Here is a 27500-nt window from a genome sequence, read left to right on the forward strand (position 1 = left end):
AATAATGGCTGATAACCGAGATCCAGTGAACCAATGAGACAAGTTAGCTTGGGTCAAATACGCTAAAATGAAGGGGTACATGAAGTGGTCGATACAAATCAGAAAGTCCACCATTTTGAGGATACATAGCGGAGAATACCTATATATTATGGTTTCCCCCATAAAATGGTGAGTCTGTCCTGCTTTAGACAACACGGCCCAAATCCGCTGTGGAACGGGCTCTGTTTACTTGCTTGAGTATACCCTCGAAAAATTCCAAAAGCTATACCGTTTTTTATACACTACCCGATTCTAATGACCGAGTGGCTAGTGAACCGTTTACATTATAATTATGAATTAGACAATACTTTTTCCCTGATTACAGATCGTGACTAGTTTGCGTGCGTGTACATCTATCAAGCCAATTTCCTACCTGCTAAAAGTCTAGCGTTTTTATAATCAATTTGTCGCAATGTCAGCCAAATGTTTCACCAAACCCCCTTTCTTGTTAATTTGACACTTGATTATTGTTTCTTTCTTCGTTTGCAGATCTGATTAGTCCTCTAGTCAATAGACCTTCATCATGCTAAATTGTCTTGCCATAAGCCTCAGAAAAAAGTGTTCTTGCACGGCTGCACCTCATGCAAAGTTCAGTTTTAGGCCTTACACATCCATGTTTGTACGCTTTTTTCAACAGCCCGGTATCAGAGGTTAGAAACAAATTATTCATTTGTCAGAGTACTCGAAGCATTGGCAATATTCCCATCCCAAGTTCACTCAAGATGGCACAGTAAGGAGACACAGGGGGCGATCAGGAAAATGACAGTGGAAAAGTTGTCATTCGACATCGGGGTGGGGGCCACTCCCAAACATACCGAATTGTTGATTTTGTGCGGGCTCCTGATTTAAAAACAAAATGAAAGAGCAAGAACGATAAGGGACAAGGTGCTACACATTGGTTACGATCCGTGTCGTTCGGGGAAGAATTGCTCTCGTTGCTGGAGATGGAGCCAACAAAATGAAGATCATCATAGCTCCACATGAGTTGAAGATTGGAGATGTTGTGACTGCATCGAGAGGAAAGCCACAGTCGATTGCCAGGTTGAAGCCTGGAGCTGCTTATCCATTGGAGCATTTACCCATCGGTACATTAGTACATAATGTGGAATGCGGCCAGGCATGGTGCACAGCTTGTGCGTGCTGCAGGTACATGTGCACAGTTGGTACTCAAGACTGACAAAATGCACGATTGCGACTCCCATCAAAGGAAGAGAAAAGATGTGCCCTTGCGTTGTCTTGCATCTTTAGGGAGAGTGTCTAACATAGATCATAAGATCGAGTCATTGGCAAGGCAGGGAGAAATCGCTGGCTTAATGTACGCCCTAAAGGCCAAACTGGTTTGAATCGTACTCACTGGAAGAAAAAGAGGTGTAAATTTTTGTTTTTACTGCCTTACATACACCACTTCATTAGACTCCTGTGGATTCTTAGTGTCAGAAAGTGAAAACAGAAAATGGATATTTTCAAAATGACTGAATGCTTTCTTCAGAAGATTGGCAAGGGATTGATGTTGATCTAATTAACAGATAGCATTTTCCCAGAAAGAAAGACCTGTACAGTGACAGACTTTCAAATAGCTTTGAGAGCTTTCATCTGAAGGACCATTTGCACATCTCATTATCAAGAGTAAGAATGAACATGTTAAGCATTATAAACAGCACCAAAGGAAAGTATTCCCTAATAGTATGTATCAAAGGTTGATTTACCTTGTGTTGCATTATGGATGTGCGAAATAAAAGTTAGAAAGGTCATCACAGTTCATTGACCAACTTAAAGGGGCTAGGTCATGCAATTTTAGGCAATTTCAGCATTGATCAAATGGTCATAGAATTAACTGAAATAACAAAATAATGGCTCAAAACTATAGAGGAACTCAAACAAAACACAGGAAAGCTAAGGAGGGACAAGGATGGGGAGGATTGAAATGGATTCCATTTGGGTAAATTTGAAAAATGTCGGCCCACCTTTTTTCAAATTTATATCAGTTTACATCAAAATGTCATTTAAACAGCTGGAAAATCATTCTCAATTGTTACGTGAGAATGAAAGACTCTTGCTCTGCCAATTTGACGTTTAGAGCTCATAACTAACAAAATTAAACAAAGTTACCTAAAACAGCGTGACCTAGCCCCTTTAACCAGTCACGAAGGAAGCCCAAAACAAATTCCATACTTGAATGGGATTTAAACCCATGATCATGTGATTGCCAAGCCAACTGGGAGCTGTTCAAGTTGCTCAACTAATTGTGATGATCTTTTCAACTTTCATTTCATTCTATTCCGCAGATCAAATAACTTCATACGTTCTAAAAAATCATTTTTTACTTCCATATCCATATTTATGAAATTATTTTTTGTGTATTATTAGCAAGTCCTCCCTCCGCCTCCCCACCTCCTAAATAAAAAAACAATATTGAGATGCAGCTGGGTTGTTTGCACTTCTTTCTGAACAGCATTGTAGGTGTGTGTTTGTGGGGTGGGGGAGGAGGTGTGAGGAAGAAGGAGGCATGTTTTCAGGTTAAGGTTCAAAAGTGCTAAATGGTAAAAGGTTGGCCCAAAACTAATGTACTCGACATGTGTCTTACGAAAGAGCGAGTTATGTTATTCTTTGTTGGCGGCAGTTCATGGATCCACTAAGTTGAATTATTTATGACTCCGCAATAAATTTGCATTAGCCCGCTCTCCACTTTGATTTTAATCCTTATTCTGCATCCAGCAAAACCCTGCCCTGTGGGGCTGAGTTTGTGCAGGTTCTCAGCCCTCCCCTATGAGTTTTTCCCTGGGTTCTCTAGTTTTCCTCACCCACCATAAAACAGTGAGCAGTTCATTAAAGAAAACAAACATTTCTGTTAGTCGCTCTCGTTGCAGTCACGAAAGTTGTGGCAAAACGTGATCGAGCCAAAAGCATTTATAAGGCACCACTCACAGCCGAGTATGGTAATTATGATCCCATACCAAAGCAGCACTAAAACCAGATTGAATAATTAAAGCGGCTACCAGGGGCACATTGGGTTCATCCTTGTTGAAATGAGTTGCTTGCTGCCTTGCCCGCACGATCAGCCAATGGCTAAATACTTGCGATAGCGCCAAGTTGCATTTTGTTGTGACATTTTTGTTGACGATGGCGTTGCCCTTGCTTTAACTCTCTATTATCCATTTTTAGAACGGCTACCTCGAGATTTCAGTTTGCAGTTCGTTCCAAGTCCTATGCACGACTTTACATTTACACCGTGTAAATATAGGGGTTAGTTACTAAAGAAACTGTGGTGCTGCATCAATGGGGATTGAAACACGTTAACCACCGAAAGAAAGATTTCGCTCTGACGAAGGCCAAGCGCTCGAAGCTTCAGCTTACAAATCTTTATTACGGTGGTTAATTTACATTTATACCCATTTAAACGCAACGTATTAAGAGTTAACTGAGCGCGTCCGTGTTGCTTGTGATCAGTGGTAGGTTTGTAAGCGCATGCGAAGTAGTTCTGTACATCGTACTCATGGCGTAACTTGTTATTCTACATGTAAATGTATCTAGGGGTGGCTGCCAAAAGTGAAAGCCCCCGGATAGCCCAAGCACCCACCTCCAGTAAACGATGTAGTTCAGTGCTAACAACGCATTTGATAAATTGCACTAAGCAAAAGCACTCCCTCGCACAGATACTTGGTTGCAGACTAATCAACGAAGCAAAAGTCATAGAGAATTCTGGTTTTAGTTTCGACATTCAGTCAATGCTGCTGCATCGATGTAACGAGGATTTTGAGGTTCCCAAACGAAATGAATGTAACTTAAAAGCTATTATTCCATTTTAAGTAAAGCTATGATCCTTGCAGTTATGTACGCAATTTTATTCTTGCATAGAGAATCCTGAAAAATTCAGGACTCCAACGGGGTTTGAACGTGTGACCTCGCGAAGCCGGTGGGGACACTCTAACCAACTAAGCTATGAAGCCACTGTTGTTGGGAGCTGGTCATTCGTTGATTGATTCATTCATCACGGAAACCCACAAATGACCAACCCCAATCTCAGTGGCTTCATAGCTCAGTTGGTTAGAGCGTCGCACTGGCATCGCGAAGTCACGGGTTCAAACACCGTGAAGTCCTTAATTATTCAGGCTTCCCTACGCAATTGCTAAAATTGCGTTTCTAACTGTGAGGATTATAGCTTCACTTGATTTCATACCGGCAGTTCAATATATGATTGATTTCATGTATATCGTTGGTTATTCAATTTTAATTGTTCGTGTCGTACATTACGGGCGAACTATCCTGTAATGGATAGGTTTAAAGTAAGATAGCAAATGGATAGTTCATTGTTGTATTCTCAAGTTGTCATCAAAACCTAAAATTCGATGATTTCACCTTGCTGTTTTGTGGAGCATAGCAAAGAAATGCACGGAAATACGTGCTGCACATCCGCGTAGCACGATTATATTTTCAGTTTAACCAATATTATTAAAAACTGAACTACGGATATAAGATTTCCAGTATTTTCAATGGCTCGCCCCGACACGGGCTATCAGTTCATATACCTGCTATACCTAAATATGGTCAAGGAATGCGTCCGCAATAAAGTGAGCTGAAAACATTTTTGCAGCTCTGAGAAAAAAATGGCCGACAAAACCCGCTTTGGACCGGAATTGACCGAGGTAGAAAGTCAATGCTTAAGTCGACAATACTACCTTTGGGAACATCATAGGGTTCTTAATGAAACAATTATTCTATTCGGGCTTGCTGTATATAAATCCCAACTTTTCGGTCAAAATGAGCGACGTAAGTGAACATTCCGAATTTTTTACCCGAAAAAAAAAAAAGGAAAAGCGCGGTGGTCATATGATAAAATGCTTATTGACTGAGTTAGGTCGGGCCGGACGGGAAAATATTTGGCCCTTCGTCATGGCGCACAGACCTCGCTGCGCTCGGTCCGTAAGCCATGACCTCTGGCCAAATATTTTCCCGTGCGGCCCTCCCACTCAGTCAATAAGTACATAATAACCAACGAGGTGCGTATCACTTCATATCCAGCGCGCCGTCGTAGAATAATTGTTGAATGTCCTTGCTTTGTGGTGTTGTCAGTCGTTGCCGTAGCAGTTGTCTTTACTTAAGGACTTTCGCACCCATTGCTCCAGCGCATTTTTTCGCGCATGTCAGGCACACGGCATGCATCGCTGACCGCGAAGGTAAACACGATGCCGAAGGCGCAAACATTTCCGCAAGAATGGAACTTGAAAGCGTGTGGCATCATGGGATAGCTGTGGAGCCAGTTCTTCTCGAAAATGTCACGCATTGACGTGACAGTGCGAATAGACAATCGCTTTGAGAACTTCGCAGCGATTTTACTCTCTTGAATGCTCGGTGACGCCCATTTTTCTTTCCGTAGATCACTTCCTTTCCTGATTTTGTCCATTTTAGCAAAAAACAAAAAAATCTGTACGTGAGAAGTTACAAATCTTTTGCCTTTTATGCTCTCGTGCGACCAAAGTTTTCTTTCTTAGTCTATTTCACCTCAGAAAAAGACGTCAGCTGTAAAAGTTTATTTGGTTATATTAGTTATGTTGAAATGAGTACGTTTACCTGATCTAAATTCACTAATGTAGCTTTTCTTTCATTGCTGACAGTTGTAAGCTAAGGTCGTCTTAAAATAACGCAAGCTTCTAAGAATGCACCTTATCTCGCAAAATGAGCACCCCCATTTGTTTTGCCTTTTTGGCAAAAGTACGTCATTACCTTTCTGCGTGGCAGGTTTAACAAAAATCTGTACGTGGGAACGAATCCCGGATGATGAACTTCTGCCTCGGTTCGATGGTTTTTTTCTGAACCGCTCCAAAGGGAAGGTATCCCTTTCATCTCAAGAATTTCCTAAGAACTCCAAGGAGAAAGAGGCTGATGATGGGCTCTGTACTTTAGCATCGTTTTCTTGAGAAGTATTGTTTGTGCTATTGTCACACTTTTGCTCAGTATTCGTGGAATCAACGCAGTTATTAAAAGTACTAAGCAGTACAGAGTAATAATTACGATCTCGAAGATTGACGTATCTTAAGCCCATAGTAAACAAAGCTATAAATACGACGGCTAACATTGTGAAAAGACGAAAAGCTGTGGTCGGCCCTGCAACTCTGATGAGGCCACCCCCGATGACGATGCCAATAAATCCTCCAAGGCCCCAGTAGATGCTGTGAAAAATGCCTGAAGAGAAAAAGATACAAACGTAACTTATGATCAAAGTATTGGGCATGTTTTTAGTAACTTAAATCAGCCTCGTTGTCAAACCGAGTGAACAAAAAGCCTTGACGAAGCCCCTGAAACCTTACCTGCCTATTGAGGGGTTGCAACTAATATCATAATGATTATCACGAGAAAGGGATAACAGTGGTGTAATGTGCAAATCCTACTGAACGAAGGAAAAGTAGCTATTGAAAAAATTCTTTTTTTGTTCATTCGAAATGGCCCGAAGAGTTAATTTTTCCGACGGAATAGTTTTACTAGGAACTCATCGCACAAAGTTTACAAATCCCATATCTTTCGCTGGAGCTATCGGGGCATCGGTATGGGAAAGCTTACTCTGCAATTTCATTCGATAATTGTTTTGGGAGTTTTCAAAGGGAATTTAGTAGAAACTACTAAATGTTGGCTCCCACAAGGCAACCTTGAAAAACTTACAGCATTCAATTTACCGCCTTAAGTAAGTCGGTACTGTTTTTATTATCAGATGAAGCTATGTTCCTCCCAGTTATGAACGCAATTCAAGAAATTGCCTAGAGAAGCCTGAAAAATTCAGGACTTCAACGGGGTTTGAACCCGTGACCCCGCAATGTCGGTGCGACGCTCCAACCAGCTATAGCTATCGTAATAGTCTCTGAAGGCTTTACGTACCGTGATTAAATAAATGATGTATGTATGCATATGTATGGAGTTACGGCCATGTATATTTGAAAGGGCTTGCCTTCCAAATCACTAAACGCATTCCATCTCTATTAACGACAGATATGCACAGGTTAAACAAGGAAAAAAAGTCATAAATGAGAGGAATCTAATGACTGAAAACGATCGCTCAAGTAAGAGTACGAGCAACGCACTAGATCTTTCTTCAAGGACAACTTAATAATATTTTCTCCATACTTTGAATTTAGATTCTCTTTGGAAAAACGACTGAGGATAGTTTGTATTTGAAACGACCAGCTTTTAATTTTCAGTTTTAAAGATTGAATGCGCCCGCGTGAAATAACTCCCCCGAGCAAGAATTTTGGGGAGAGAACACGACTTGCTCGAAAAGGAACCAGGCCTCGTCTTCTGAAATAATTGAGCACGTTTGTTGAATTTTCCCACGGAAAATACGTTACTACTTGTTACTGATGAACGCAGGAAAAGCAGCCTTTCTTACCTTGAATGGTTGTGATATAGTCAAGGGGTGAAGAACTCGCCAAATATGTACGCATACAACAAAGGAACTTGAAAACGTGAACCCCTCAATAAAACCTAGTGGAATGACATGCCAGGGACTGGAAACGAACGAGCAAGCGAAGTGATTTAACATGTACAGCACGAGTGATGCAAACAACAAGTTAATACTTCCCAGGTAGTAGATTAGTTTGTGGCCGATAAAGAAACCAAGCGGTTTACCTAAAAGTAGAAAGGTGTTTATAACAGCGAACGTGGAATATTCAACGTTAGCCTGTGTTAGTAGTGACGCGTGGAATTGTGGGATCACTGTATGCGAAAACCCCATGAATGCGACCGCAGCTAAGAAAGATCCGTAATGTTTGTTGTAATAATTCGCTTTAAGCCTTTCGTAGGGTGACTCAACAGGAACTCTACAGGGAAGCTCAAATCTAACCAAAACCAGCAGCGTGACTATGGTCATTACACAGAAAAAACAGTAATTGATGATATAGTCGGCATAGATGTGTCCGCACACTGGCCTCTGAGAATTGTTTACCAAAGTTCCCGTGATTAAGAAAAATAGTAAAAATCCTATGGAGCCGAAACATCTTTGGCGTCCATACACGACAGAATTGTCCTCAGCTTGTTTTGCGAGTAATATGGCGTCTATAACAAAAAGAACTGGACATAGGAATGTCTCCTCAAATATGACAAGAGCTAGGGCACCTAGAAATATGTTATATAAACGGGATATATTTTCCCTCAGCTCGATTCTAGTTGTGAAATTTAACTCGATAAGGTCTGGTGTGGAACTCTTGAAACTTGATTTAAGATTAGACGGAGAAGGAAATGGGATAGCGTCTTTAGTTTTGTTTTGCTTCGTAATTTTTAATTTGCCAAGGTATAGTGAATCTGTCGTTATCCCACTGCCAGACGTCATGTCGCTATCCCCTGGTTGCGAGTTTCCCGAGCCAGATCCGATGGTAACTTCTGTGCTTTCGACATCGTTCGTTTCTTCATTCCTCGGAATCCGCTTTGATTGCATCAATAAGAAGTCAGTCGTTCTCCTTCGTCTAAAGAAACCCGTTTGCATCTCCGTTGAGTTAACTACTTTGGAGTCTGTGTCGTTAAGAGACACAAGATGACACATTTGGCCCGTCGGCTCAACGAACGCCAGTGAAATAGTCCCAATCAGCCACACAAAACTGCAAAATTGAATCATGCGTTTCTTTGGAAAGCAACGATCTGAGGAAAACCCCCATAATGGAGCAGCAAATAGCTGCACAAGGGGACGGACGGAAGAAAGAACTCCGACTTGATATGGCGAGAAACCAATCTGAGTAAAATACGAAGGCAGGAATGGAAATGTAGTCGCCAAGGAACCAAAGAAGAAGAAATAAAACAGCTTAAATACTAAGAGTGGTTTGTCGATGCGAGCAAGATGAACTTCCGTTTGCGCAATAAATCTCTTCATTATTGCAGAGTTGGTGGGACTTGTCTATTTTGACAAATTCAACTTGTCCTGGTTCGTTCAATTCTTTTCACTTTTTGTTTCCATTGCCGAAAATAGATCCAAGATAGACCCAGCCTCTCTAATAAGCAAGTTACACAAGGCTTTGAACTATTTGTATGAGATCAGTGCAAATATTGAGCGTTTGAACAAAGCGATACTGTCATCCGGGAACTGAAATCACAGGTGGAGGGAAAAACAGCCGGTGGCCCACATCTTTTGTGGGTCACGATGCCGGGACAAAAGCAGGGTATTTATGTACCTTTAATATAATTTTTTAAACATTAACTGATTTGTTATTTTCTTTCCATTTATTTCATTAAATGTGAGGGCTGGGGAATTTAAGACTCGATGCAATTTTTTTTAATTTTAAGAAGATTGTTGGTGGGAGGGGGGGAGGGGGGAGGGGGTGTAATTCGACACCGCTTATGTTCATCGGTTTACGTGGATTAAAAAATTAAATTGAAATTTTGTTCGGCTGGTTGATTAAAAGAATCTGCGAAAACTAAAGGCAGGTTTCCATAAATCAAATTCAACAACTTTTGCCTCAAGGAGGTAAAAGATCTCAAGTTAAGAGCTAGGCGCGATAGAAGCAAGAGGAACGAATGTGCCACTGATCAGGGAGGCATAAAGAATCCCTTGTCTAGTCTCAGTCTGTCAAAAATAGAGAAAAGGGATTCTGCTGATAGAATCATCAGAAAGGCGTTGTTTTGCATGCAACTTCATGCTAACATGATTACTTGAATCTGTTTATTCCTGACGAACTGAGATCTGTTGGTAAGGTAATGTTTGACATACGCTGTTAAGAGGCTAAGTGATTCGAAACGTAAAGGTTAGGGACTTGACTTGTGGCTGCTTTGTCTCTATCTGGCATACACTTTCTTGGTGTTAACTCACCAAATTCGCTGATTTAAAAACTATTTTTTATCACTGGATAGTCGGGAAGCAGTCGACCTTGTGATCTTTTCAAAACAGAAACAATGTAAGATAGCAACTTTATGGCCAACGCTAAATTACAACTTTTTTGTCTCATTATTTATTCTTTTCTTGAAGTACCATGGAGCCGGGCCTTTTCGCAATACACAGCAGCTTAAAACACGAAATTACCTGATAGTTAAGGTGTTTTCCATGGTAACAAATCTCCAGTAAGGGCTGTAACCCAGTTGAACAATTTGCCAACTTATCTGAGCCGTGCAAAATAGCTTGAAATGTCTGTCTCTAAGCAGTAAAAGAAGTTTTATTCTCAATCATGTTCAGGCATCTATTCAAAAGGAAATAATCCTTTTGTCGTCAAATCTTTACCAACTGTAGGGAAGGTGGGTGACACTTCACAAAAATTGTAAGGGAGGGAATGACGAGGAACAGTTCAACATCCTTTCATTCTGACGGAACCTCTACCTTTTTCCACCCCTCTCCTGTCAGGCCGCCATTTATCAGCCTGGTGACTGGTGGAACAATGGTCCTTCTGACAGGTGAACTATTGTGAACCTTGTTTGAAAATACTGGTTGCTAGTTTGCCCGCGACTTATTAGAGGACAAAAGCCACACCAAAGCGGACTTCTAATCGAAAACGTCCAGCAAAAACCAAAGACCGCAATAAACGAGTGGATTTTGCTATTCTTTGGTTTTGATTACTCGTGGAGAAGAACAGATGTCAGATCAGGATGAGGGAAGTCCACTGCACAGACCGTTGAATAAAAATGAGGGATCACCAGAAAGGAGTCGAGAGAAATCACTTGGAGATTGGATACGCGAAGAACTGCGAGTGGACAAAACACTCTTACTCTATAAGGGATTTTATTTCTTGTTCTTCGCCGGTTTTGGAGCTTCCTTTCCTTACATGGCATTGTATTTCAAGCAGATAGGTCTTAATGCAAGTTCCGTAGGAATGCTGGCGGGAATACGGCCAATTATCCAATTTATAAGTGGGCCCTTTTGGGCAGTTTTAGCTGACAAGTATCGAGCTAGAAAGGCAGTTTTACTGTTTTCAATTTTATCATGGCTCGTAATGACTGTGGCTTTGTTATTGCCCAAACCACAAAAGACATACTGTAGAAATTTAATGGCATCAAATAACCAGTCCGACATACCGTTATTCACTCGTCGGCACTTGATACAAAGCAATATCCACCTGCAAGGAGACAACAAACCACTGAAATCTGCGATAACAATTGACCATGAACACAAAAGTACAGTTAGGAATGGCAAAGCGACTGTCTCGTTCATTGGAAATTCACCTTTGCGGACAAAAATCTTACAAAACTATCGACCAGCAACTGCATTTGAAGTTTCCAATTCTCAAAAGTACCAGTTGGTTTACGACAAGGAAGAAATTCTTCATGTTTATATTTACCTAATGATTTTGGTCGTCGCCGGAGAGTTTCTAGAGGCGCCGACTTTTATAATGGCCGATACAGGTTTACTGCAAAAATTGGGGGAGAAAGGAAGACATTACGGGAAAACCCGACTATTCGGGTCGTTAGGATTCGCCTTTGCTTCGTTTGTAGTCGGTGGGCTACTTGATACGACAGAGTATCGATTCTGTGGTCGAGTCATGAACAATTACAACGTCTTGTTTTACACGTTTGCTATTATTATGGCCATTGCCTTTATTTTCGCTGCTTGGATGTTCGAGTTCACTTACGATGAGGATAGCCACGGCCAAAATAACGGCTCAACGAAGGAGATATTAACCCTGCTTGTAAAATTCCAGTACGCATATTTTCTAATTATCTCATTCTTTCTAGGATTCTCTAATGGACTATTTTTTAATTTCCTTAACTGGTATCTGGAAGACCTGGGCGGTAGTAAATCTCTAATGGGTATAGCCACAATGTTTCGGGCTGCAGCTTTGATCCTGGCTTATATATTTAACGCGTGTTTGGCCGAATTATTCGGGCATGTCAACTTGATGTTGATCAGCGTTGCAGCGTATTTCATTCTGTTCGGATCCTTTTCTATTATTCAGAATCCCTGGTGGGCTTTACCGCTGGAATTCTTAGAAGGACTGACGTACGGAACAACATGGTCGACAGCTGTCACTCATCTGGCTGACGCCACGCCTAAAGGAGGCGCGGCTACAATGCAAGGTTAGTTACGAACCTGTAATTCCTTTTACAGCCGCTTTGGAGTCGTGGTGGGGAATTTCAAAATAAAAACAGTAAAGGATGCCTCTTCAAAATAAAACCTTTTCCCTCATTGCATGCCATACGCAAAAAAACAACTTTCCCTTTGGCGTGAAATTACACGAACTTTACTAAGAAAAATATGATTAGGGTGCCTTAAAACAGCTCCAACACTTTCAAAAAACTGTACCACTAAGCAACGTTACGGTACTATGTGAAACTTGAGAGAGTGCGCTCAATTTGCCAGCGTTTGTACGACAAGTAGCTCTTTGTCGTTCGCCAATGGTCGCTTCACGTACACGCGAAGCTAAATCTTCTATTTAATTGTTCAAAACATGTCGTGTGGAAGAAAGATATATATGAAATACATCATATATTGCACTGCGGGTATGAAATCAAATGAAACCATGTTGTCTCGCAGTGATGAGCGCAAATTTCTATTGCGTCGAGAAGCCTGAAAGATTTTCAGGACTTCAGCGGGATTTGAACCCGCGACCTCGCGATACCGGTGCGATGCGCTAACCAACTGAGCTATGAAGCCACTGACGTTGGGAGCTGGTCACTTCTGAGTTCACAACTTCCCGTGATATCCGCAGTGCAATATATGATGTATTTCATATACCTATATCTTTTACTCATAATTACTTATCACGGGAAGTTGTGAACTCAGAAGTGACCAGCTCCCAACGTCAGTGGCTTCATAGCTCAGTTGGTTAGAGCATCGCACCAGTATCGCGAGGTCGCGGGTTCAAATCCCGTTGAAGTCCTGAAAATCTTTCAAGCTTCTCGATGCAATAGAAATTTGCGCTCATCACTGCGAGACAACATGGTTTCATTTGATTTCATACCCGCAGTGCAATATATGATGTATTTCATATATATCTTTCACTCATAATTACTTATCACGGGAAGTTGTGAACTCAGAAGTGACCAGCTCCCAACGTCAGTGGTTTCATAGCTCAGTTGGTTAGAGCATCGCACCGGTATCGCGAGGTCGCGGGTTTAAATCCCGTTGAAGTCCTCAAAATCTTTCAGGCTTCTCGACGCAATAGAAATTTGCGCTCATCATTGCGAGACAACATGGTTTCATTTGATGTCGTGTGGATTTTTGGTAAATAATTTTAACAGCATGTTTTTACGTTTCGCGAATTTCTCCTTTCCCGCATCCGAGAATTTCCCTCTCGCGTAAGGTGAGGTTTCACTCGACTCATAATTGTCATTTTCTCCTAGGAATCCTTCAAGGAGTGTACTGGGGACTAGGGGGAGGTCTGGGAGCTATTCTCGGTGGAGTACTGATTGACGCATACGGTGCTGTCCCATCATTCCGTTTGGGTGCGTTAATGTCAGTAGTGGCTTTGGTTGCCAGCGGTATCATTCAATACTGCATATCTTTTTACAGCCACGATACCAGCAAAATAGAAAAGCAAGCTGTTGAACATGCCATGCAGTAAGGCTGGCAAACGGTAGTTCTCAAGAATAGAAACGACTTTTCATATAAACACTTTAATCTCTAAGGATGTAAATTATTTATCCTATTATGATACAACAATTCAGAAACGTAACCACTCTTACCACATGCAATTGGAAGACCACACAATTAATTGAGGCAAATAGTTCCATATGATTAACAGCGATTTAAAAAAAATGAATGATTAATACGGAGGGCAATTATTTAATTAAACATCCATTTGCCCATTATTCAAAATTTGTAAAGGGTAATTATTTCAATTTAATTTACAATTGACCTACAATTACAAAAGACTTCTCGATTTTGAAGATTTGGAGATCAAAGTTTCATTGACCTTCGACATCTTTCATAAGCGATCAAAGCCTTCTCGCTTTGGGGTTTTTTTCAGGAGACAGGGACGAACTCAGACCTGTATGGAATTTTACATGAAACCGAGACGAAATGCTTGGTGCCTGGTTTTGGTACGAAAGGGTTTCTTTTGTCTAAGAAATATATCGTTGACCCAAAAGCATACAGGCTTGAAATTTCTGGACCCGGTATGAGATTTGTTGTCATTTACAGACCGGTACGAGAGTTTCTCGTCGACTCGGTCCAGCAACCGAGACGAGTCTCCAGGGTTTTCGTTTAAGGCCGAGGGCCAGACGTTTCGTCCGGTTGTTTGACGCCGATTTGTTGGCTTTTTTGTGCTTTTTGGACTTGGGTATCTCAGGAGGCCATGGGGCATGGGGCATGGGCGGAAGAAACACAAGACAATAACGCAAATAAATCCTTCAAACAAACAAGAATTCACATCGCCTTATTTTGCTTACTAAACGGAATAATCGATTTGATGGCATTTCATTCACGCGATGAGTTTAGTTGACGTTTTCTTTTTTTCCTTCCAATTTCAAGAATGTTAAATAACATTTCTGAGAGTTTCAGACCTCTTTGAGGGTTCGTTCCCGATGCAGTTGCAATCTGTCTTACACTGAACGGAAAATAACCATGTCCCGTACTTTCAAATCCGGTAATTTGAAAAGATATCGAAAACCCTGGAAGGTCTCGTGTAAACGCAAAAAGAAAAAAAAGAAATGTATGGCGACCAATACGAACTCGTGCCGGTCTGAGTACGTCCCGGTATCATGTAAATACCCTCTCATTGGACAAACGCGGCATCGCATCTGCGTGAAACGATAAACGCCAGGCTGCTGCTTGTCACAGTGAAAGCACAAAAATGATCTCCATGTCACTTGTCTCTACGTCGTTCGCTATCTGTAGCTGAAAGACTAAAAATGAGCAAAAATCAAACAGATCAGCCTGTCGTTTTATGTTGACCCGCCTTAAAGGAAATGCTTGTTCTCACTGTTGCTTCCTTCCCGGCATTTAAAGCGGGATCCAAGTGCGCCTGCGTCCTCGCGGTTCCGACAGATCAGAGCCCAGCTCCTCCCAGTCGCTATATCCAACTGCCTGGTTTGGCGGTTCATTTCTTGAAGTGTCTTCCCAAGATTTTGGCCTCATTACCTTGAAATGCTTTGCTACCGAAGTTTGGAACGCTCCATGTCCTCGATAATCGACAAAAGTTTTTGTTTTCCTTTTTTGGTCACGTGAGAGCCCGCACCGCACGTGACAAGACTTGTAAGTTGTTTGGTTGTGTACTCCTAAAGATGAAATAAATTAAGTTCACAAACCAGCGTTCATCTCCAGAACATGGGACAAAGAATCACGATAATTATATGTTACTTATAATTAAGCGTATTTTCCTCATTAATTAACACTTTTTTAACATTATGGGAAACCTTTGCAAGATCATGGAAATGCACATAATTGGAGGCAGGCCGATTTTCGTAAGCGTCAACCTCGAAGTAGTGTCTCCTTGTTCTCTTGTTCTTCCACCCAACTTCAACACGACTGGTGACTTGGAACACAAAAAACTAACGCCGCAAAGAGCGCTAAACCTGCTCCTCAAGTGGAGAAAAACAGCTCCTATCCTAGAAAAAAAAGCTAACCTCACCCCGTAACTTAATGTTGGGAATAAGTGGAAACAGAAGCACGTGACCTTGAAGCGTGTAACTTGCAACTCTTTTCCTTGGAACAAAGTTGGGGATTTTAGGACACCAATTTTATGCCCAAATATGGACAAAAATAAGATCGAGGCTGCACGCGCGGGAAAATGCACGAGCTACTTTACATCCAAATAAGGAAATTTTTGAAATCAAAAAACCTTAACTCTGAACCACAAATAAACGCTTCAAGGTCATGAGTATCTGGTGGAAAATACTTAGCGTTTCGGGACACTTCGGGTTGGATATTACAATTGGGCGTGAAACTAACTACGTGCATCTCCGGACATAAGCGCATGCGTGTCTCAAGGCGCATTACGGTAAAGTAAGATGTAAATACAAGGGAAATGTCACTCCTTTCCGGTTTTAAATCTTGTTAGGGATAATTTTGATGTTTAAATTAATCACAAATTGCCGACCCAAAAACTAAAACACTCTTACCTTGTGATCTCGAATCCATCTTTCCATTTCATTCTCAGTCAAATAAAACGCTTTTATGTAAGTTTCTACAAATTCTCTATCAGGGATTGGTCTGCGTAAAAAAAATTAGAACCAATAAGATTCTTGGTTCTCACTTACGAGATTACTGAGGAGAAAGTGCTGCCTTTGCAAATGGTTAGACTTTCAAGTCTTCTCGGATAAGGACTATAAGCCGGAGGTCCCGTCTCACAACCCTTGGGTATATATAAAATCTGTGGGACGTTAAAGGACCCGCACACTATTCGAGAAGAGTAGGGCATGGAGTTCCCGGTGTTGTGGTCTGATCTATGGATATAGGGGTTAGGTGTCAATTGGGACGAAAAGTTCTATTCCTCTCCCCTGCCACTCCATGAATTGTGGTGAATAAATTAAAGTAAAGTAAAGTAAAGTAAAGTTAACTAGTTTCGACATTAACATGGGTTCTTTTTTACGTCTGGCCACCGTGAGATTATGTGAAAAAAAAAAAGGAAAAACCAAGGGACGCCATCTCCCGAATTCCCTCGAATACCATGTACCCTGTCTCAAACACTAAATTAGACAACGTGTAATTTAAGTTAATTTAAATTTAAATTAGACAACGTCTGTCGTAACCTACGACACGACAAAGAGGTAAGGACCCTCCATTCACTGAAGTTAAGTCCATACTCCGCGGGATAAAGCTTGAACATACGCTACTTGGGATAATACCATAATACTTTTTGTTTCTCCCCACAAATTTTGCATAAGCATTGTTTTTGTTTTCTCTTGGGACCATTGTAAGTCCCAAGAGCAACTGTAAACAATGCTTATGCAAAATTGGGGGGGGGGGGGGGGGAGACAAACAAAGAGTATTATGGTATTTTCCGAAGTGGCCTATTGCGGTGATAACACTTCCCCTTGCACCTATGTAATCAGAATTCATGCCCTGGGGCCCGTTCTCGAAATTCCGGGTAACTTTCCAGGCACAAAAAGCCAAATTGTGAATGTACGATCCACCTATAAAAAAAAACGCCCTGGTCTTAAACAAGATTTTCAAGATCCGAAAATACAACATAACTCAGTGCAAAGTTTCATACTTCGAGAAGGCCTCGGTTTTAAGTTACAAAGAGATTTATGGTCCCCGAAACAAGCCTGAAAAAGTTTCGGAACTTCGGAGAAACGGACCCCTAAACTGAGTTTGTGCTTGCACCCCACCAAAAATCAGCATAGAGCTTATTCCACCCTTGAGGGCCGTATGGGAGAAAGCACTTTCCTTCGTTAAATAGTTCTTTTCATTCTTGTTAAACGAAGCATTTCTTTTACCGTATATCCGTTAGTCTCTCCAGCTTCATTAGATACTGTTGGAAATCAAGCTGCATCAATGCGCGTCCCTCGTTGCTGCATTTCTTAGCACTTGCAAACCTAGCAAAAAAGTAGCAGAACAGAATAAAAGAAGTTCATTTCACGTTATGACGAAATGATGTTTAAGCAATAGAGGACGTTTTCCGTGTTTCCATAGCATCATCTAAACACGAGGGGGAGTTGGGAGAATTCGTGACAGTTACGCAAAGTGAAAAATGTAACAAAGATGAGTTTTTGATAATTGTGGTTCAACGCATTTATCGCATATTGTAGGCCATTACACCAAATCCAGATGACGATTGTCCCGAAACTTTACGGGCCATTTTCGGGTGTCACAATTCCCTTTGTATCTCAAGAACGGAGAGGATTTAATTCGTCAAACTTCACAGTTATTTTTCTTTTTGTTACCTTGAAAACATGTTAAAAGACCGGCTTTCCAAAACAAGCGGTTGGCAATTTCACAGATGGCTTTTCGGGCTCGAAAAGTTTTCGGGACGCCCCAGGACACAAATTTGTTGGAAGAGCGGCAAAACATTGCAACATTGCTGCGTCAAACAGAATTGTTGGTTGTATCGTAATGTTTGTTCAAAAGCAAACTCTCCAACATTTGATCGAACAAAAGATGGTGGACGAACATCTTCCCATTGGGCCGCCAAACCGTCGCACAATGTTGGATCGAGCAAAGTTGGAGCCTTCAATCCAACTTCGTTCGATAGTTTGGCCAGGGCTTAAGGTTTTGATCACATCGTGAGCATACAACAGTGGATGTTTCATTCTCTCCCTTTACTTCAAAACCGTTCGTACCACTGATGCAGTTCTAGGATATTTTGCAAACATTGTAGAACGCGAACAAGATGGAGCAATCAGAAATTAAGACATCTCAAAGACTTATTTAGAAGTGACGTCCTCCTTGACGTAGCAGTTGCAGTTTCTTAAACTCCCTAGTGATGGTTTGGGTAGACTTTCATATACCGGACCATTGTTATTCCAATTAGGCCTTCCTAATTAGGTATTGTTATGTTCGCCTTGTTCTTTTGTTTCATGGACATCAATAGCCCATTTCCGAGTTGCTGCATGTCTCAGTTTCAAAGCGAGTCCTGGACAACCATTCAAATGGAAACGAGTTGTGTATTCTTATGCAAATCAAACTCATTTCCCTTACAATAGTTGAGCACCAAGACTCACTTCGAAACCGAGGCAAACAGCAACTCGGAAATGGCCTATTACTACAGATCCGGTATATGAAAGAATAGCCAACGGTTTACTCCGGTAACTAAAAAATAAAGAACGGATTGTGGTTTTTTGCTAGACATGGGAACCAGTCCAATACGAAGTGTATCTCAAGCCAGAAGAAATGTGTAGGGTTAGTCTCACTTTCATAGTACGGTAAATTTCATGACATTCTCACCCTTCAACAAAAGTCCTGTTTACAAGGCGAACACAGTGGTCCCATAACACCGTGCGAGCGTCCTGTGGCACTGGAATTTGTCTGAGGATAGTTAAAAAGATAGCAGAAATTTTACTTCAAACTGGCCTTTTCAATGCTATCCAAGAATATCCGTCAAAACAGACTAATTTCTTAAAGAGTGTTACTGCTTCATACTGCTCTAAAGTTTTCTTTAATAAACTTAACACAATTAACCTTATGGAGCTTGCTGTCGTCTTTAAAGTCATCTTAAAATAGGCCTGCAAAGCTTACATGTGGCTGCTAATACAAACGGTTAGAAATATCATATAGGCTGCTTTCTTCGAAGGCGATTGATGAGCGTTTCAAGGAAGTCGAATTTCACGTCATTGGCCATTGTCACGATGGATTCAGTTTACTACCAAAGCCATACGACTTTGTTCATAGCTTTCATATTAAGAATTATCTACGACCCCCGGTATAAAAAAAACAACAGGTAAAATTTGCAAGAAAATTAGGGGCCACTTTAAGAATATTTCACAAATGCCCTAACTAGATAACAAAATCTTTTTTTCAGTGACACATCTTTATTGGACCTAGCAATATCGTATGTGTTATCGAAAACTCCAACAGCTCGTGTTTTTCACTTAAGAGGGAATGAAAGTTGGGAAAAGTTGCATTCATCTCAGCAAAAAACTACTATCTATTCATCTCAAATCTGACTTTTAACCACCCCAATGTTCGCAACGTGGTCGAGTTCTGACTTACTTTGCCAACTGCGCCAGCCTCATACTGAACACCTGTAATTCCTGCTCGAAATAAATTAAAATAAATCACTTCGTTGAGATGCAATGGCAAAAACGAAAAGTCTCTTCTAAACAACGAGCACACTGAAGGCGAGCAAAGGAAGTGGGAAAACATTGAAAAACCTCTACTTTTGTTTGAATTCATCCAAGAGTGGCTGATAATCAAAGATATAAAGATGACAATCGACAGTTATCAGCAGCAAAACAGACGAACCGTGGTGACTGATTAATTTAAGATCTTAAAGCCCCACCCACTCCCCCCCCACCACCCCCCAGAAAAAGCAGGCGGCGTCTTGCAAAATATCAAGGACAGATTATTGCACAATTTTTCTCTACGCATCCTTGTCTGATTGACAAAAAGTGGGGGTGGGGTGGGATGGGATGGACAGAGAGAGACTAAGGCTAAGAGTATTAGATATTTATCTAATTGACTCTTGAAGGAGGTTATTTTATGGGATAGGCGAAAGCTTTCGTCTCTCTTTCTCCGATTTAAAGAACTTTTGAATAAAAAAGAGCTCTAAAATGACAAGCAGTAAATTAAGTTTAAAGTAAAAGCGGCAAATTTGGTTTACGGAATTACATCAGAGATACAAGCAAACGGTTTTTACCCGAACAAGAATGTCTACATAAGCGTTGTGTTGTGACATGATGTCCCGGATGTCCCATCGAACTCCTGTCATCAATTGCAGCGTCTAAAAAACAACAAATGATTTCCAAACAGCTTCAGCAAATAAAACGAAAGCGCGCACTTTACTACAACAGTAAAATTCCTTAAGCGCTCATCAGCTCATTCTTACTAGCTTTTTGCGCGCACTTCCTGTTGTTCATCGGTAAACGCGCCATAACGTGGTTTATAATTGTCGAAGTAAGCCATCAACAATTCGCTGGTTTCGTTAGACCTTTAGATCAAATCTGATTTGCGAGGATTTGCAACACAAACATGCAAGAGAGAAGAACTGGGTACTAGAAATTTTTAAGAAGCGATTTTCTTTGGCGTCAGCTTTGTGTGTCTGTACTCTTGATAACACACCATTTTGATGATTTGACCAACAAGGAGAGGAAAGGAAGGAAGGAACTTTATTTAAGTGCCCAGTTGTTCTAGCGCTGGAGCAGCAATAGCCCACTTTTAATATATTAAAATTCAGTGCAAAACAAAAGGCATCATCTCAGGCTCTGGGGAATAAACTCATACCAATCCTACCAATCCTTCTATTTCTTCCCCTGAGCCTCGAGATGATGTATTTTGTTTAGGACTGCATTTTAATATATCGACCTTGGTCTACTGGGGACATTTTAAACTGGAATCAACAATAAACGCAATCAAGTCAAATGTTGCTTTTTGAGGAGCGGGGAAAACCGGATACCCGGAGAAAAACCTCTCGGTGCAGAGTCGAGAACCGACAAACTCAACCCTTCGGGAATCGAACCCGGGCCACACTGGTGGGAGGAGAGTACTCTCACCACTGCGCCATCCCTGCACCCCCGCTGGGAAGGAGATCTTGGGAGGTGTTTTGATCATGCTTATTTCAAATTTGAAATACACTAACGCTGAAGCATATTCCCCTCAAGGAAATTTTTACTTTTATGTACCTTATCATAGTCAATAACTCGAGATGCCACACTTCGGTAGACTGGTCTTCTCAACTCTTGCGCAGTTGTCACCGTCTACAAATTTGAAACATTCAAGTCCATCATCTTCACTGACACTAGTTTAGTAGTGTCAAAACACAAGTTGAATAATCCACAAACCAAGAAGTTAATTGATTGCATTTTATGGAAGCCGTTTTGTTTCTCGTCCGCTGCTCACAAGTAAACAGTAATTTGCAAATCATCTTGACCAATCAGAACGCCCGAAAAGCACTCCTCAATTGTGTGGTATACACCAAGGCACAAGGGAAAAAACAATAGTCTTTATTCTCCTTCTCAGCTTAACGTTTTTCCTACAAAATACGTTCCCGGATAGCTCACCCCAATACCTTACGCTACTAAGATATATCCATTTACTTATAGTAATCAAGTATTGCTGTTTTCTCCGCGAATTAAAACTCTTAGTCTGTTCAAGCTAGTGAGAGGAACGGGTCGCTTCCTGAGACGACGTCACAAAAACGGTTTTAATGAAGAACTGCATTTGTTCTTGACATTAAAAAAAAGATGGATCGATAGCGACGTCTCCGCCGGTTGAAGTTAACGTTAGTTGCACTGCGAAAAATAAAATAAATACGCTTTGCATGCTAAAAACAAAGTTTACTGAAGTGTCAGTGAGTGGTGTTCCCCTGAGCACTAACTGGAGACCGGACATTTTTGAAATGAAGTATTGTGTCATTAGGACAAAGAAAAAACAGGGCTCATTTGGAGATAAAACTGTTGGAGCTGAGATGAGAACTAAAAAAACATTCAACCCACATAAGACGCCGACACCAAAATCGAACTCCCAACAAAGAGATTGGAGGTATCATGATCATCATGATCACCATCATCTCTTTCTATTCACTACTTGCACAAATCCCATAATACACCTCTTTTACGCCCCGCCCCGCACCGCCCCCCCCCCCAAAAAAAAAAAAAATCAGCAGTTATCATTACAGAGGCAATACTTTATCCTCAGGTATTTAAAATGGTCCAGCCGGAGTTTTGATCCCTCGACCTCCCGAACAGTAGTTCGACGCTCAAACAACTGAGCCAGATGGTTGGCGAGCGCTGTCCCCATTGCATCTGCGCCAACTTTTTTTTTTCAACTACCGACCACGAGACCAAAAGGAACGGAAGGCTCTGGGGACGAGAATAATCAACTCCCCTCAGCAACCCCAATAATCGAAGAGTTCGAAAGAAACTTTTCTTTTTGTGAAAAGAGAAGCTCAATGTGCTTACCTGAGAGTAAAACTGTGAGAGAAATGCTCGCTTATTAACAGGAATCATTGACTCAAGATTAGAATGTAGAAATTCAAACTGTCCCGCCAAAAATACTCTGAAAGAAAAAACAGAAATGCATCGTGCAGTGTCATATAAGAGATTTTTTGAAGTGATATGCATTTTTTATTTATTTCACCTGTTTCAAACTAGTTCCAGAAGTAACAGGACTAATAATAAAGGAGAAAACGGAGAAGAGCTAAAATGTAAGTGACCAGAGATGTGCTCTTCGGATTAAATTAATCTTTTGATAAAAGGAAATAAGCTCACTGTAGGAAACAAGAAACGTAATGATCACTTAATGAGGAAGTGATTAATACTAAGCGATGCAATACAGAAAGATTGCTCTTTGAATAATTTTCTAGTAGGCATTTCGATTAAGGATAGGAGGATTACATCCCAGTCATAATTGTTCCAATAATTTTTGGGTAGAACTTCCTTGTATTTATCATGTAAGTAAAATTTCAATCGATGCATCGCAAGCTAGATATTCAGGAATAAAACAATAATTAATCAGTAACAGGAAGGTGAAAAATTAAATCTGAGACAAAATTTCAGCTTTGAACTGTATTCTCTCGTGGATAGCGACGTCGAAGTTTGGAAAGCATTAATCACGCGATTATTCAATGCTTATTTAATCTAGCGCCACCTTCGCAACCAGTCACACTCATCGTGAGCTGCTGGCACGGGATTTCGCGTGCTTGGTGCGGGCTACACGAATTTGTGTCCAAGGCAGGATTCGAACCCACGACCTCCGTAACACCGATCAGACGTTCTACCCATTGAGCTACTACAACTCATGTGGAGCTATGTCGTTTATTTAGGTTCTGAATGGGCAATCTGTCCCGCTGGTCTGCGGCCTCTATTAAGTCAGGCGCCTCAAATTTTCATCAGTTCCACGGACGCTTTACATTTGAAAACACCTCGAGTTACATTTGTGTCGGAGTATCATTGCCTCATTCCATTTTCGTCGTTTGTAGTACTCGACTACAGTACATGTACTTAGTTTGGGATGGTTTGTCGACAAGCCGTTTAACACCTCTAAGAGATCTTGATCAACGAAAATTTCATTTTTGTACTATCGGCTTTATCGACGATGTTAATAGGAAAAAAACGTCACACTTACAATGACTCGGTGGCAATGATTCTCTCGGACAAACCAAACATGGTGTCAACTCTCGAGAGATCCACAAGAGCTGACAAGTAAGGGTGCGGTACCTGTGGACAGGAAGTAGACCGAACAATACTAGTTGGCCTTAATTTTTACAGGGATAAATAAGGCGACCAACTGAGAGGGAACAGTAGCGACGAATACGGGTGTGAATGCTGTTATTTTATCAACTTTCTCCACCAACAATCACCAAGGGACTGCCATCTCATTGCTAAGCTGGGCTCAAACTCGACAAATCCACTTTTTTCTCAGTGTAACAAAAACAACAATAATTTAAGATCACTACCAAAAAAACAAACAGCAACTTTACACACGCAAAGACTAATCCAGGCGGGTGGAAGCACCCAATGAAGAAAGGTAACACAAAAGCTAAAACTGTATCCGCAGCAAAACAATATTGCCTGTCAATTTAAGAAAATACGACATTCATGCCCGCAAGCTGTAACCCATCTCGCACCCATCAAGCACGAAAGGAATAATTGTTTTGTTAAATTTCATTCATCTCGACTCTTAAAATGTTTCGCCTTTACAAGACGACTGGAAATTATTTCAATTTCTACAGAACAACTGGAAGTCATTTCAACTTTACAACACGACCGGAAGTTGTTTCAAATTTATAAAACGACCAGCGCAATCGGCTTCCATATAAGGTTTTACTACACATAACATGAGAATTTTATTCCATAAAGCTCATTTGTGCAAACCTATACGCTTTATTTTCACATGTGGAAAAGGCTTATACACCCAATCAGAATGGCGTACAGCTATTTCGCATGTGGAAGTATAACCAATCAACGATAGCGTAAAGGCGTTTCCATGCCAATCACTCGTGCATCTCGTGCGTCTCGTGCAAATCGTACTTCGTTATTGAATTAAATTACATTTGCATTTGGTTCTATTGTTAGTGAGTTTTTGTTTCTAATTTGCGTTCAGAAAACTATTTTAATGAAAATTCTCGTCTTATGTCACGACACAGAAAGTGCTTTGTACGGGGTTTTATTCACTCGTTGTTTGTGTCAAAAACCCTCACTCGCTCGTTCCTCGCTCGTTTGGGTTTTTGACACAAACAACTCGTGAATAAAACCCCGTACGCCGCATTTTCTATGACGTGAACTATATATACGTTATATATAACAATTATCCCATGAGCCCGAGTTGGATATGAAGTGATAAAATAGCCAACGAGCGCGTAGCGCGAGTTGGTTATAATCACTTCATATCCAACAAGGGCGAACGGAATAATTGTTTTAGTAAATTCTCAAACCGGGTTTTGCCGCCGATTTTTATTTCCACAATTTTACAAAGCGTCCGGAAAGAGCATCTTGGCGCACTATTTTCCATATGACGTAAAACTTCGACTATTTGACTCATAGTTGGAGTTTTTTAGCCAATCAAAAAGCTAGAAATGCAATAGTCGGAGCTGAAAATTTACTAAAAGCTGATAACCGAGATTGAGAGAGCCAACCAGAACGCAAGAAACACAATAAATTCAAAGTTCAATACAATACAATACACCCCTGGCTAAGTGTAATATCGATTAGAGAAGTTAACAATTTACCGTCGTACGATATGGAAACAAAGTGTTTGTTATAGACCACTTTCATAAATACCAACGACCATTAGATTCCTTTGTATTTACGTAACTCGACCTACTGCCCTCACGGCTCATTTTGGAACAAAAATTGTTTTGAATTTTCCTCGTCCTAGCGAGGCTTGAAAGGCTTATTAGAATTAAAACAAAAGAAAATTTTATGCGGTGGCCATAACGGAAGAGGTCTATTGTAATCACTTTATCCGGATAGTTTTAAGCCGCGCAAAAATATCCCTGTATTAGTGAGCATCACCGAAAGGAAACTCGAGTATCTCGAGATGCGCAGAAAGTATGCGCAACAACAATAGTAGGCACCGTCCTTAAAATGTGACAAATCTTACTCGTTTTCAAAGATATTAAACATTTGAAAAAAAATCCAAGACTTATACAGCCGCGGCTACACGAGCGATTTTTGTCTCGCGCAGGTGATGCGATTTTTTTCAGATTTTGTTGCGTCGCCTTCGCGCCAGGGTGGCTACACTTGTGACAAATTTTGGCGACAAATTAAAGGCCGCGCGAATCGCGTACTTCGAGAGACCTGGGCACTATAAACAGACATTCCTACTTTAATTTCATTCGCTAAATACTCTTTAGTCGCGTTGCAAGAGCGGGCAAGAAGTTGCAGGGTGGCTACACGAGCAACTATCTCGCGAAAGTTTCAGCTCTGGCGACTTTTTCCTTGCGATTTTTTCACCTGTCGCGTCGCCAGTTCAAGGGTGGCTACACGTGTGATTTTCATCTCGCGCTGGCGACGCGACAAAGTTTGAAAAAATCGCATCACCAGCGCGAGCAAAAAATCGCTCGTGTAGCCGCAGCTTAAGGCTTTTAAGAAAATTTGTTATTTACTTTGGCAAAGAGCACCAGACGTTAGGGCCAATAGCACGAAGGAACCGAGAATCTTTCCGTTTGTTTGTTTTTTTTTTTTCTGTTTAAGGGTACGAGTACACTAGCTCTGACGGAGAGAAACTACAGAGGTTTTTCCCAGCCGTACAGTCAGTCACTCCTGGACTCCTTCATCGCACTTGAGCTTTGAAATGGGGTACGAAGAGGGCGTGCATATAGTTTTGTAATAAAATTAAAAAATTGAAAAGAAGCTTCGTACCTTCATGTCAATACCACCATTCAACATCTCAGAATCCTGTTCCTAATAGAAAAGAAAGAAAATTTTAGAAAAAAATATAAAAATAAAAATAGAGGATTGAACCGTGGTTTTGCATGTGTTGCATGGGTAACGAGTAACACAGCAGCATACGTGATAGATGAGATTGTCGGCAATTCTCTTTAAGCTTGTCCTCAGTTTGATACTCAGACCATGAGCACTGCCATCCACCTGAAAAGCAGCAAAGCACAAAATTTGTTTAAAGGGGTATGAGACGATTCATATGGCAAAGAAACGTACAAAGAGCGCGCAAGGTGTGTAGGGTGTGTAGGGCGTGCAATGTTATTGTTTTTGTTGTTGTTGTCTTGCGGCGTTCTATTTAAGCCGATGTTGTCACCTTTGCTGAAAACCCCTCCCTCATTTGCCAAAGTTATTGAAATGTCATTTACGGCATCCTTTTTGCATTGAGAACATCATTCGCTATGGGTATTTAAGAAAGAGGTCAAGAACATACGCCTCACATACCATGACTTCTGGGGCAAAAAATGATGCAATCTGTAAGCAAGAAGTAAAGGAAAATGACATCTTAATACGTTCGAGACAGAAGGGAACAAGTAAAATGTAAAACTTTAGATGCTTTTGTACTTAGCTATCAAGCCAACAGTCTGATATGAACAACAGAGGCATAACCGCCGATTATGAGGCTAATAGAAAGACTTCGCACCGAGTAACACTGCAAGCAGTCCGTCTTTCGCCGCCGCGCGAGGAAAAGACAGGCCGGAGAAAAATTGGCCTCGCGAACTCTGGATTCGAAGAGGAGCGAGATCTTTTAGCCCTTGGAATCCTAGTTTCGCGCGACCATTTTTCTCCAGCCTGTCTTCTCCTCGCGCGCTCGACTAACTAAGCGGCGTTAGACGGACTGCTCGTAGCCTAGCATTAGGCAAACAGCAAACTGTAGCTTTTCATAAAAAGACGAAAATTCTCTCACTCGAAGTTGCTTCTCTTCAGAAAAGTTACTTGATATCCGTAGATAACGGGCGCGAAATATTTAATATTTCTTGAAAACCAAAGGCTAAAGTGACCTCGGAGCCGAACGGAGTATTTTTTAGTTAATTATTTAATTGAGTACTCACGGCAAATAGGTAATAATCAAAGAGTTGGGACAT

The 27500-nt window shown here is 41.0% G+C and overlaps 2 protein-coding genes and 2 pseudogenes across 3 annotated transcripts in view; 2 read left to right on the forward strand and 2 right to left on the reverse strand.

Annotated features, from left to right (window-relative positions):
• The window catches only part of LOC138014353 (large ribosomal subunit protein uL2-like), an 8513-nt pseudogene extending 7030 nt beyond the window's left edge, over positions 1-1483 (forward strand).
• Positions 1484-5688: 4205 nt separating this feature from the next.
• LOC138038898 (major facilitator superfamily domain-containing protein 6-like) lies at positions 5689-9006 on the reverse strand (annotated as a pseudogene).
• A 1457-nt stretch (positions 9007-10463) lies between these two features.
• Positions 10464-13513, forward strand: LOC138038904 (major facilitator superfamily domain-containing protein 6-like). Its single transcript, XM_068884988.1, has 2 exons — positions 10464-12012; positions 13279-13513. Exons 1-2 carry the CDS (start codon positions 10575-10577, stop codon positions 13497-13499), a joined length of 1659 nt encoding a protein of 552 aa, XP_068741089.1. The 5' UTR covers positions 10464-10574; the 3' UTR covers positions 13500-13513.
• A 22-nt stretch (positions 13514-13535) lies between these two features.
• The window catches only part of LOC138038882 (syndetin-like), a 77648-nt gene continuing 63683 nt past the window's right edge, over positions 13536-27500 (reverse strand). For both annotated transcript variants that reach the window (XM_068884970.1, XM_068884964.1), the window contains 13 exons: positions 27468-27500; positions 26860-26889; positions 26488-26565; positions 26338-26379; positions 23600-23691; positions 22435-22531; positions 21157-21231; positions 20175-20258; positions 19529-19569; positions 18764-18844; positions 17317-17415; positions 15997-16087; positions 13536-15153 (listed from right to left, as the gene is read on the reverse strand). The exon at positions 27468-27500 is cut by the window's right edge and continues 59 nt beyond it. In XM_068884970.1, coding sequence (XP_068741071.1) covers positions 15031-15153; positions 15997-16087; positions 17317-17415; positions 18764-18844; positions 19529-19569; positions 20175-20258; positions 21157-21231; positions 22435-22531; positions 23600-23691; positions 26338-26379; positions 26488-26565; positions 26860-26889; positions 27468-27500 — 966 coding nt within the window. In that variant the 3' untranslated portion in view covers positions 13536-15030. The remainder of the gene's footprint in view (positions 15154-15996; positions 16088-17316; positions 17416-18763; positions 18845-19528; positions 19570-20174; positions 20259-21156; positions 21232-22434; positions 22532-23599; positions 23692-26337; positions 26380-26487; positions 26566-26859; positions 26890-27467) is intronic.

This window comes from Montipora capricornis, chromosome 1 (assembly GCF_036669925.1).
Source record: "Montipora capricornis isolate CH-2021 chromosome 1, ASM3666992v2, whole genome shotgun sequence".
Lineage (NCBI taxonomy): Eukaryota > Metazoa > Cnidaria > Anthozoa > Scleractinia > Acroporidae > Montipora > Montipora capricornis.

What these genes read in the sequence shown, in the direction of transcription:
- LOC138038904 (XM_068884988.1), top strand. Translation starts at nt 10,575, where the DNA reads ATGTCAGATCAGGATGAGGGAAGTCCACTGCACAGACCGTTGAATAAA. An exon ending in AGGCGCGGCTACAATGCAAG is followed by an intron (nt 12,013 to 13,278) that starts GTTAGTTACGAA and finishes ATTTTCTCCTAG; the next exon opens with GAATCCTTCAAGGAGTGTAC.